Genomic DNA, 12068 nt, shown 5'->3' with positions numbered 1-12068 from the left:
CTGGTGGACATGTTTTCATTGATGAGGAGTACTAGAAGAGGAATAAACTTAGCGGTGGGGGGTGACACATTTGAGTTCAGTTTTAGGCTGCATTTTTAAAGATTAAACTTTTAATTTAGTTTAATTAATTTATTTTTTTGAGACAGCTTGTTGCCTAGGCTGGAATGCAGTGGCTTGATCATAGCTCTTTGCAACCTGGAACTCCTGGGCTCAAGCTGTCTTCCCACCTTAGCCCCCCAAATAGCTGGGATTACAGGCATGTGCCACAAGCCTGGCTAATTTAATTTTTTTTTTTTTTTTTTTTGTAGAGGCAGCGACTTGCTGTATTGCCCAGGCTAATCTTGAACTCCCCTGCCTCAGTCTCTCAAAGTAATGGGATTACAGGTGTGAGCCATCGTGGCTGGCAAACTTTTATTTTGAAACCATTTTTTCCCTGTAGATTCACATGCAGTTGTAAGAAGTAATAGAGTGATCCCATGTATCCTTTACCCAGTTTCCCCCAGTGGTACCATTTTGCAAAACTATAGTGTATCACCGCCAGTCAACTGCAGAACAGCTGCGTCACTACAAGGTGTTGCCCTTTCATAGCCACACCCAAATTTCTCCCCTTCTCCAGCCACCCCTGATGCCTGGCAACCACTAATCTGTCTCCCTTTCTAAAATTTTGTCATTTCGAGAATGTTATCTAAGTGGAGTCATGTAGTATACAACCTTTAAAATGGGCTTTTTTTCACCTGTCATAATTTCCTGGAGATTCATCCAAGTTGTGTGTATCCATAGTTTGTTCCTTTTTATTGCTTAGTAGTATTCCATGGTGTGGATATTCCACAGTTTAACCATTCACCCATAGAAGAATATCTGAACTGTTTTTCCCTATTATGAATAAAAGTGCTATGAACATTCATGTACAGATTTGCACCCAAATGCTAAAACACCCACAATTTTGCATAAAATCATAGATTTACTGAAGCTTGCTCAGGGGAGCATGAACTCCAGGTTTGCAACTCCAGATATTAGGAGGAGCTAGACTGGGGGTGAATGAGACTGCACAGGAACAGTGTAAGAGGGCAAGAGGAGAGAGTCCAGACAGAAGGAAATCCTCTATGTAGGAACACCTAAGGGTGGACAGAAGAGAGCAAAGGAGGCTGGAAGGAGGCACCAGAAAGATAGAAGACCCAGGGAGGGTGGTGCCCTGGAGCCAGGAACAGAGTGTTTCAAGGACTGTCAGGTGCTGCCAGATGGGCTTTGGTGACCGTGGGAAAGGTGTTTTTGGTGGAATAGTGGGAAGTTATACCCAACTAGGATGGGGGAAGAGGACTGGAAGGTGGGCAGAGGAGATAGAGGGTGTTGAAGACATTCATCCGATACATGATGTTGAAGGGAGGAGAGATGGCAACGTGAGTTGGAAGATTCTGGAGAGACTGCATTGGAAGAAAAGGGTGCAGGCACAGTGTAGGGAGAGGAGTCGACTGGTGGAGAGTGGTTCCTGAGGAAGCAGGAGAGGTTGGAGGGAAGGGCTGGCTTCAGGAGGGACCATTATTCCTGCATTGTGACAGGGGAAAGTATGGATTCAGTTTGGCTGCAGGAGCTAACGGTTTTAGTTTGCGTTGCAGTTAGAAGCTGAAGCAGGCATCCAGGAAAGAGCTGAGAGGTTGGAGGCAGAGCACTGGTTGTGGGGACACAGAGAGGAGGCAATGTGCCTTGGTGGCCACTTAGATGTGAGGAGCCCTATTGTCCAGCTAGTGACGCAGCTGGACAGTGAACTACTGTGAACCTCAACTGTAACAACTGATTAGGAAATCTGGAAGAGGTCACCTTATCAGTCCCCCAGTCACAATTTCAGGTTATATTGTTTATTGAGGAACAGAAAAGACAAGCACACATTGGAAAATAAGGAAGGCAAGGACGCCTGAGTGCAAACAGATTTGTAGGGTTTGTGGGGTGTCGAAGAGGACTGGGTAATGTGATTTCCCGAGGAGCTGCGTCACTTAGGATTAGAGTCAGCCATGAGTAAGAGAGGAGCCCAAGCTAGCAGTAGTTTACACAGACTGGAACGTGATTTCCTTTATATGAAAGTCCAGGGGAAGGCAGTCTAGGCTATGAGGCGGCTGTGTTCTACAAGGTCCTCAGAGGCCTGGAATCTTTGCAGCTTTTTGTCCTGCAATCCCTAGGGTTTGTGCTCATGGTCCAGGATGGTGGGCAGAGTTCCTACCATCATACTCTTGTTCTAGGAAGCAGAATGGAGGATGGGACAAAAAAGGGGGTCACATACCAGGCGGCTTTTAAGGAGACTTCCCAGAAGCTGCCATACAGCACCATTATTTACATCCCATTGGCCAGAATTTAGTCATTCTGTAGTTGTAAGAGAGGCTGGGAAGTGTAATTTTTATTCTGGGACCATGTTTGCAGCCAAAATCTCGGGTTCTGTTACAGTGGAAGTAGGAGAGAATGTATGTTGGGGCATAGCCAGCCGTCTTTGCCGTGGGGGTTTTGCAGCGGGTCTGGCTTGTAGGGGTGAAGTCCGAGCAGGGTGCTGGGCGTGCGTCCCACAGAGGCTGCATTTGTTTTCTCAGGGATGGACAATCAGACCGTTCTGGCCGTCCAGTCACTGTTGGATGGCCAAGGAGCAGTCCCTGATCCGACAGGCCAGAGCGTCAACGCACCCCCTGCTATCCAGCCACTGGGTGAGTATCTGCTCAGGTTCACCAGTGGAAGGCTGAGCGGCTCCCCATGAAAAACAGGGGGGCCCATATGGGGGTGTGAACTGCCCACTGTGGTCCCCAGGATATCCCTTCTCCTCTTCCTCCCAGCCTGGACTTTTAGGCTTATGCCTGTCTGTGCTTAGCTCTGGGGACATCCTCTCTCAAACACTTAGTGAAAGTGGGGAGATGGCGTCACGATGCAGGGAGTGGTGGGAGCCCTGATGCCTGGCAGTGCTTGTACCTTTGTCCTGGAAGTGACTTTTCAGCCTCCCCTCTACAGAAAGAACAGACTGAGCATGAATTTCTCCACTTTAGAGGCCAGCCCCATGAGACACAAAGAGGGCAAGGGATTTCCTTTGGAAGTTTCTATGGGAGTCTGTGTGTTTGTTCATTCCATAAACATGTTTGAGTACTTGGGACTCACACTAGGGACAGAGAGATACACATCTAGGTTTAAATTCTTGTTGCTATAGTTCCTGGCTCTGTGACCGTGGACCAGTGAGTTAACCTCTCTGGTGTCTCAGTTTCCACATCTGTAAAATGGGGGTAACTGTCCTACCTCATAGGAATCTTATGAGAGTACTTGGGATTCAGTTTCAGCTGTTATAAATAAGAAATGAAAGTTTCGTATGGTTTCTACAGGATTAAAGTTTATTTCTCCGTTATATGAAGTCCTGATGAGCATTTGGGAGGGGTATGGTGAGACTCAGACCCCTTCTTTCTTGTGGCTCTACTGCCCTCAAGCTGTAGTCCAGGATGGCTGCTCCAGCTCCCACTTTGATTCCACATTCCAGCCAACGTGAAGGGAAGACAGCAGGGAGTAGAAGTCATACCTTTTTCTTTTAAGGGGAAGTTGCATACACAGTACACTCTGTCCTCATCCCATTGGTTGGAATTCTGTCACTAACTGCAAAGAAAGCTGGGAAATATATTAACAAGAAAGCCATGTTTCCCACTAAAATTTGCATTAGGTGTAAGAAGGGTACAGTTAGAATTGAATAACAGACATTTCTGCTACAACATGTTAGGTGCTTGAGGCAGTGCATGGCTGTGGTAGGCCTTCAGTAATGGGTGTTAACTGTAGCAGTCATTCATTTAGTTCTTCATTCATTCAACAAACATCCTTTGAGAACCTCTTATGTGCCCAGGAGATATTGTAGTTATGGTGACAATATAAGGTATATTTTCTTCCCTTAGGGGACTCCTAGTCTGGTGGTGGTGAGAAAACTGTGGTATGAGAGGTGTGCCAGAGGACAGAACTGTGGTCACTGGCATTAGGAAGGCTTCCTGGAGGAGGTGACATCCAAGCTGAGCCTTGCAGAAGGAGTTGTTCTGAGAGAAGCAGCTTGGCAAGGGGAACAGTGGGTGTAAAGGCATAGAGGAGTGTGATCACATGGCCCATTTGGTGACTGATAAATAAATTCGGGCAGGATAAAGATTTTGAACTTCTCAGCTTTAAAGTGAACCCACTTTGCTATTTCTTGATTTCTAATTATTTAGTACCTGGTTGCCCATGGCTGGCTATTCCTGCAGGTGCCCCGGTGGTTTTGAAAGCTGCTAAGAAGCACATAGTTGATGCTTGACACATGCACACTGAGTCACAGAGTGCTGCTCAGATTGCTGTTCTCATGGTCAGCTGCAGATCTCCTCCTGTTTCTCACAGTGACGTCCCCTGACTTATTCTTGCTTTTTTTTCCATTACTCTGCTCCATCTGTGGCCCCTTCCCACTACTCCGTGGGTATGACCGTTAGATGACGAGGATGTCTTTCTCTGCGGGAAGTGTAAGAAGCAGTTCAACTCGCTGCCGGCATTTATGACCCATAAGCGGGAACAGTGCCAGGGGAATGCCCCCGCCCTGGCCACAGTCTCGCTGGCCACCAACAGCATCTACACACCTTCGGCAGCACCCACGGCTGTCCAGCAGGCACCACCTCCTACCAATCGCCAGGTATTCATTCATTCATTTGTTCATTCATTCATTTAGCAAGTCTTTTTGAGCACCTGCTATGTGTCAGGCACTGTGCTGGGCACTAGGGTTACAGTGGTGGACAGACAGACCAAGTCCCTGCCCTGTGCAGTTGGCTGAGATGGATAGTACACAGACAAATGTATAAAGATGTACTTTCTCAGCTTGTTACATGCAGAGGGATAGGGGATGCCAAGATGGGGTGGGAGGTTTTGCCATATCATTTATTGTATATGCTTGGAAGAAGACTCTGAAGAGGTGACATTTGAGCACAGACCTATGGGGGTGAGGAAATGAGTCATGCAGTTAGTTTGGGGAAGAGTGATCTAGGTGAAGGGATTAGCCAAGTGCAGAGGTCCTGAGTCAGGAGTGTGCTGTGTGTTTTCCGAGAACTACAAGGAGGTGACAGTGGCCAGGGCTGGGTGGGAGTGGGTGGGAGATGATAAGGTTCTAGAAGATTGTGTGGGCCCTGTGGACTTTCACCCAGAGTGAGATGGCAGCCATTGGGCGGAGGGTGTTGAGCAGGAGAGGGACATCGTCTGATGCACGCTTTAACCAGGTCCCTCTGGCTGCTGTACAGAGAATAGATTTTAATGGGGGACAAGAGAGAAAGCCAGGGGACCCATTAGGGGGCTGACATACAAATCCAGGCAATGGATGGTGGCAGCTTGATCAGATTGGTGGCAGTAGAGATGGTGAGAAGGGGTGAGATTGCAGAAGTATCTTGAAGGTGTTGCTGACAGAGTTTGTGGATCAGTTGGGTGAGGACTGTGAGATAAAGGGGAGTCAAGGGTGACTCCCACAGGGGAGTTGCCATTAACTGAAGTGGGGGATCTTTAGGAGAAGATTTTGGGGGGGATGTCAGGAGTTCCGCTGGACACGGTGGATTTGAGATGCTCTCGGACATTTAAGTAGAGATGGTGCTGATATAGACAGTACGGACCTCCAAGTCTGGAGGTCAGAGGAGAAGGCCAGGCTGCAGGTATTGGAGAAGCTTCTAGAATCCTCAGTCAAGAACACGGTTCTGGGCCAGGCACAGTGACTCACGCCTGTAATCCTAGCACTCTGGGAGGCCGAGGCAGATGGATCATTTGAGCTCAGGAGTTCGAGACCAGCCTGAGCAAGAACGAGACCCCGTCTCTACTAAAAATAGAAAGAAATTAGCTGGATGACTAAAAATATATAGAAAAAATTAGCTGGGCATGGTGGCGCATGCCTGTAGTCCCAGCTACTCGGGAGGCTGAGGCAGGAGGATTGCTTGAGCCCAGGAGTTAGAGGTTGCTATGAGCTAGGCTGATGCCATGGCACTCTAACCCAGGCAACAGAGTGAGACAGAAAAAAAAATAATAATAATAACACAGTTCTGGAGCAAAGGCACTCTGGGTGCAGGGCTCGTAGAGAGATTAAAGACTCTGTCATAAAGGTGGTGGGCATATCTCAGGATGCCAGGTCAAGGGTCGAATTTCCCTTTAGCTTCCTTTATCTCTCCTTATTCCTTTATTCCTTTATTTATTTTTCATTAATGAGAGAGACAGGGTCTCATTCTGTCACCCAGGCCAGAGTGCAGTGGAGTCATCATAGCTCACAGCAACCTCAAACTGCTGGGCTCGAGCGATCCTCTTCTCTCAGCCTCCTGAATAGCTAGGACTACAGGTGTGCCACCATGTTAGGGCTAATTTTTCTATTTTTTATAGATACATGGTCTTCCTCAGGCTGGTCTCGAGCTCCTGAGCTCAAGCAATCCTCCTGCCTTGGCCTCCCAGAGTGCTAGGATTGCAAGTGTGAGCCACCATGCCCGGCCTCCTTATTCCTTTAGAACATTATCTTCGTTCATGGTGTAGACATAATTCCTACCATCAAAATAAAAGCATTCACCCCAGAACTATAGCATATATAGACTGAAACTTTTCAAGTTGCCAAAGATATCTTCTAGCACAGAACGAACTCATTTTCCTCACTCCTTGATTATGAATTTTGCTAGCACAAAATATTCCCCTTCTCCCTTTTTTTTCAATAAAAGGAGAGAGGGAAACTCATCCAAGGAAAAGACTTCAGAACACAAGCGGTTGGTTATGGGCAAGCAGAGACCCCCTGCTTAAGTGACTTGGATGAAAAGGGGATGTGATTTCCCATTTTTTGTCTCAGGCTAACTCATGTGACATTGTAAAAATACAAGTGAACTGGAATTTATGCCACCTTTCCTGGCCATAACACGGGGCATTTCCCTAACCTGTCTGGACTACTTTTGCTTGGTTGACAGCAAAGACATCCCATCTCTGAACATAGACTCTGAGCACTAGGACCCAGGGCCTCTGCAATTGCTGGAGGTTTCACAGAGACAGGTGAACTAGGAGATACCAAGGGCCTATCAGTAAAGAAAAATAGAAAACAAACAAAACAAACACCCTTTACAGCTACCAAGAGGAGTAGTCGCTGACGTTTGGCACTTTCTTATAAGGTCTGCCTGTCATCCTCACCATTGCCCTGCGTATGATATTATTATTTTTATCATGAATTTGTATGTTTGCAAGTAATACTTTCTTCCCTTCTCCTTTTTAAAAGTTAGAATGTTACAAATTAAGGTCCCTCTGGCAGTATTGCTCTGCCCCTAGGTAGCTGTTGAGGAATATCCTTCTTGACTTAAGAATCTTTCACATACTTATTTAAGTGTCCATAGGAATTATATAGTACTATCGTTTTAGATTTTTAAAAATAAAAGTATGTAATCTATTGTTTTTGATTTTTAAACATAAGAATATATAATCTACATATTATTAATATTACATAACTTAGTTTTTCATGCAGTACCTTTTATGTGGTATGTAGTATTCTATGCCATGCCTATATTGTATAATTTTTCAATTAATTCCCCTATTTGTGGACATTTAGATTATTTACAGTTTTTCACTATTAGAAACAAGGCTATGTAGAATACTCTGGTTTCTGGACTTGTGTGGGCATGTGTGAGTATTTCTCTAGGATAGGTACCAGGAAGTATTATTGCTGGGTCATAGGGTATGTGCCCTACAGAGCAGTCCTACTTATTCTCCTCCTTTGGTGGATGATTAAATGGAGGCTCAGAGAGGTAGAGTGACCTGCCCAGGGTTATGCAGCAGGGAGCAGCAGAGGCGGAGATGGAACCCAGGTCAGTGGGACTCTAGAACCTGGATCTTTTGTACCATGCCCTCAGCTTCCTGACAGAGTCTTAGACATGTCCACACACATATGCTGTCATTCTCATCCTCTCTCCCTGTCCATCCAGATCTCCACATACATCACAGTGCCCCCGTCGCCACTGATCCAGACCTTGGTGCAGGGGAACATCTTGGTGAGCGATGATGTGCTCATGTCTGCCATGTCGGCCTTCACGTCCCTGGACCAGCCCATGCCCCAGGGCCCCCCACCTGTGCAGGTAAGGAGGTGGTAGGCATCTCACAGGGTTTCGCTTCTAGACCTGCGTATCAACTCCTGTGAATTCAGAGTCTTTTAGAATGAAGGGGGCTTGGCCCCAGCTCTCTTCAACACTAAGGGGGACTGTCAGTTTTCCCTTGGCCACCTCTGCTGTAGATGGGGAAGCTCTCGTACTCATGTGGGGACCCAGAACATATAGGGTTTCGCAGCCATAGTCCAGCTATTTTGACTTCTGGGTTTTTTTTGTTGTTGTTGTTGTTTGTTTGTTTGTTTGTTTCGTTTTGGGACAGGGTCTCACTCTGTTGCCCAGGCTAGAGTGCAGTGGCATCATAATAGCTCACTGCAACCTCAAACTCCTGGGCTCAAGTGATCCTCCTGCCTCAGCCTCCCCAGTAGCTGGAACTACAGGCATGTGCCGCAATGCCTGGCTAATTTTTCTATTTTTTGTAGAGACGGGGATCTCCATCTTGCTCAGGCTGGTCTTGAACTCCTGACCTCGAGCGATCCTCCCACCTCAGCCTCCAAGAGTGCTAGGATTTCACACATGAGCCACCGTACCTGGCCTTGACTTCTGTTTTTATTCTTAACAAAAGCATCCCATGTCCATTAGAAAAACATTAGAAAATACACAGTGGCTCCTTGGGATTTTTCAGTACAAAAAGGATCTTTGGTCAAACCAGCCTAGGGTGCAGGTGTTCTACTTCCCTCCTCTCTCTGTCCTGGGTTTTTCTTGATTTTGTCAACCTAGATTTTTTTCCCAAACATATTTGCCCATGGAACCCAAGGAACAGCAATGAAGAGAAGCACCCTTTATGAAATGCTGGTCAGCGTCATCATGTTAACAGCTGCAAAGGATCCACCATATGGAGAGACCATCCTCTATCTAGCCAGCTTTCTATGTATGGACATGTAGGTCGTTGCCATTTTTTCTGTTATGAAAACTGCTGAAGTAACCATCCATGTACAGACATTTAATATCTTTGCCTACCTACTTGATTATTTTTGTACAATAAATTTATAGAAGTCACTCAGCCACTGACTGATGCCAGCTGCTCACGCCTGTAGTCCTAGCACTCTGGGAGCCCAAGGCAGAGAATCGCTTGAGGCCAGGAGTTCAAGACCAGCCTGAGCACAAGTGGGACCTCATCTCTACAAAAAAATATAAAAATTAGCTGGGTATGGTGGCACATGCCTGTAGTCCCAGGTACTTGGGAGAATGAGACAGGAGGATCACTTGAGCCCAGGAGTTTGAGGATGCTGTGAGCTATGATGATGCCACTGCACTCTAGCCCAGGTGACAGGACAAGGCCCTGTATCAAAAAAAAAAAAAAACTTATAGAAGTCAATGGCTGTATTTCAGGGGTCCATGACCACCCCTACATTCAGAGATTCTCTAGAAAGGTTCCCAGGACTCAGAGGTGTTGTACTCATGGCTGTGGTTTATTACAGACAAAGGATACACACCAGTAATCTGTCAGGAGATTAGTTAAAAAAAAAAAATACACACCAGGTTCAGCAAGGGAAGAAGTCATGTCAGATGGAATCTGGAGGAATCTAGGTACAGGTGTCCAAAGTTCTGTGTCGGGGGAGAGGGGAGGGCCTGCACAAAACATACTTCTTCCTCCAGCAGTGACCTGCAGCAACACATGTGCAATGTTTCTTCCCAGGGAAACACACTTAAGACTCAAGGGCCAGGGTTTTTACTGGGGATTGGTCACATAGGTGACCAGTCACCATGACCAAAATTCCAGACTCCCAGAAGGGAATAATTAATTGTTCACCACAAATCACATTTTTTGTGCAAACAGTTTGGCTGAGCTGGTCCAGTGTATCAGTCCCCAAGGTGGGCAAAATGGCCTTATGAATAAAGAGAATATTCCACAAGCCAAGTTCTCAGACATCAGTCAAGAGCCAGTCTTGCAAGCAAACCCTCTTAAGATAGCAACATTAAGCCTGCTGTAGTAACTCATTCCATCGTGAACTGGGTCATTTCTGCCTACTTTCGTAGAGAAAGGGATGGCAGTGCCAAGCTGATGCCTCCTCTTAATTCTCCCATGACTTTGCTTCCCTATCCGCTCTGAACCCTGTCCTTCAAGCTGCACTGTGAGTAGCTATTCCTTCCATGCGGCTGGCTAAAGCAAATATTCTTCCTTGCTGATAAATAAGATAGCTAATATCAAAAGGCTATAACGTTTTAATTTTCCTCTTCTGATTTCAGAGCAGCCTGAACATGCATTCTGTGCCCAGCTACCTCACCCAGCCTCCACCACCTCCTCCGCCCCCTCCGCCACTGCCTCCACCCCCACCTCCCCAACCTCCCCCACCCCCACCCCAGAGCCTGGGCCCTCCTGGACGTCCCAACCCTGGTGGGAATGGCGTGGTGGAGGTGTACAGCGCTGCAGCACCACTAGCTGGGAGTGGAACAGTGGAGATCCAGGCATTGGGGATGCAGCCCTACCCGCCCCTGGAGGTGAGCACAGGGGGTGGGGGTTCGGGCAGAGGAGGAAACTGGTCATGTCATCATAGGCAGCCCAGACCTTTCCTGACCACGAGCTGTGTGCCAGGCACTGTGCTGGGGATACCATGGGGAGCAAAACCAGATCCAATCCCTGCCTTCATGGAGTGTATGACATCATGGGAGAGAAGGACACTAATCAAAGCCTCACACCTACAAATGTAAGATGCAAACCACGAGAAGGTGGGATGAAGTAGAGGTTGTAGCAGAAATATAAGCTGCTCAAAACAGTCAGGGAACCCCTGCATTTTGGGGAGAATATTCCAAAAAATTACCTGCATAAGTGTCTCTTACATTTTTTTTCGTAAGCTAGGTATATCAGTTAGCTGTTGCTGTGTAAGAAATATCCATAAGACCTTAGTGGCATATAGCAAAAAAGTATTTATTGTTCACATGTGTACAGTGGTCAGCTAGACGTCTCTGCTGATCTTGGCTGGGCTGACCCATATGTCTGGCTGTTGGCTGCTCTAGGATGGCCTGGGCTGGGACAGGTGGGATGACTCAACTCTGCTCCATGTGATTCTCATTCTCTAGCAGGTTCTCATGGCCATGGTGGAGGTGCAAAAATGGAAGTAGAAATGATCAAAGCCTCTTGAAGTTTAGGCTTGTAAGTGACACAGTGTCACTTCTATTTGCCAAGGCAAGTCACAAGACCAGCTTAGGTTTAGGGGATAGGGAAATAGATGCCACCTCTTAATGGGAGAAACTGCAAAGTCCCACTACAAAGGCATGGATATGGGGAGAGTGGAAGAATTAGGGCCGACATATAATCAATGTACTGTACTAATTCCCCACTGACAAGCTCTAAGCTACAGGCTACTCTCAAGGCACTGAGTTCATAGAATCTTCCCAGGCATCAGTGCTACGGGGTATGGGTATGGCAGAAATAGCCAGCCTACATTTGAAGTCACACTAACCCAGACTACCTTAGGGTCCAGCCATACAGACAGTCCATGTCAGGTTCTTTCTGTAAAGAGAGCCCGTCCAGTGGGAAAATCCCAGCACAAGGCATGTGATGTTATAAGAGCCTGCAAGAGGATTTGCCCTGGCCTGGGAGAATAGAGCAAGCTTCCTTAAGGAATTTATTGAATTGAGAAAAAGTGAAGTCAGTGGGATGATGAGATGACACTGGTGGCTTGGTAGACAGAGGGGACCAGCACAGGGGGAGCTGCTGCTGTTTATTTTCCATGCAGAGGAGGGTTCTCTTTAAGGGCAGAGCTTGAGTCTTATTTTGCATCCTTAGCACCTAGCAGAGTACCTGGCCTGTGGTCCACGTAGCAGGGGCCTCTGACCTCAGTTTCCTCTCCTCCAAAATGGGAACTCTCCTTGCAGAGCTGTTGAGGATAGTGAGAGCCTAACCCAGTGGCAGTCACATAATTGCTCAGGAATACCTGGAGTGATGGGTGAACTTATTCCTGTGACAAATATTTATTGAATGCCGTATTGGCCAGAGTTTGGCCAGCAAAATAGAAG

General features: G+C 46.9%; 1 protein-coding gene across 4 annotated transcripts in view; it reads left to right on the top strand.

Annotated features, from left to right (window-relative positions):
- Positions 1 to 12068, top strand: part of ZNF341 (zinc finger protein 341) — a 36299-nt gene that overhangs the window by 2827 nt on the left and 21404 nt on the right. For 3 of the 4 annotated variants that reach the window (XM_045528797.1, XM_045528796.1, XM_045528795.1), the window contains exons 2-5: positions 2574 to 2684; positions 4455 to 4651; positions 7932 to 8081; positions 10299 to 10550. In XM_045528797.1, the coding sequence (XP_045384753.1) occupies positions 2576 to 2684; positions 4455 to 4651; positions 7932 to 8081; positions 10299 to 10550 (708 nt within the window). In that variant the 5' untranslated portion in view covers positions 2574 to 2575. The remainder of the gene's footprint in view (positions 1 to 2573; positions 2685 to 4454; positions 4652 to 7931; positions 8082 to 10298; positions 10551 to 12068) is intronic. The other variant, XM_045528798.1, reaches the window with a different exon arrangement.

The sequence above is a fragment of the Lemur catta genome, chromosome 17, assembly GCF_020740605.2.
Source record: "Lemur catta isolate mLemCat1 chromosome 17, mLemCat1.pri, whole genome shotgun sequence".
Lineage (NCBI taxonomy): Eukaryota > Metazoa > Chordata > Mammalia > Primates > Lemuridae > Lemur > Lemur catta.
Note: the sequence above shows the minus strand (reverse complement) of the source record. Positions and strands in the feature narration are given on the sequence as shown.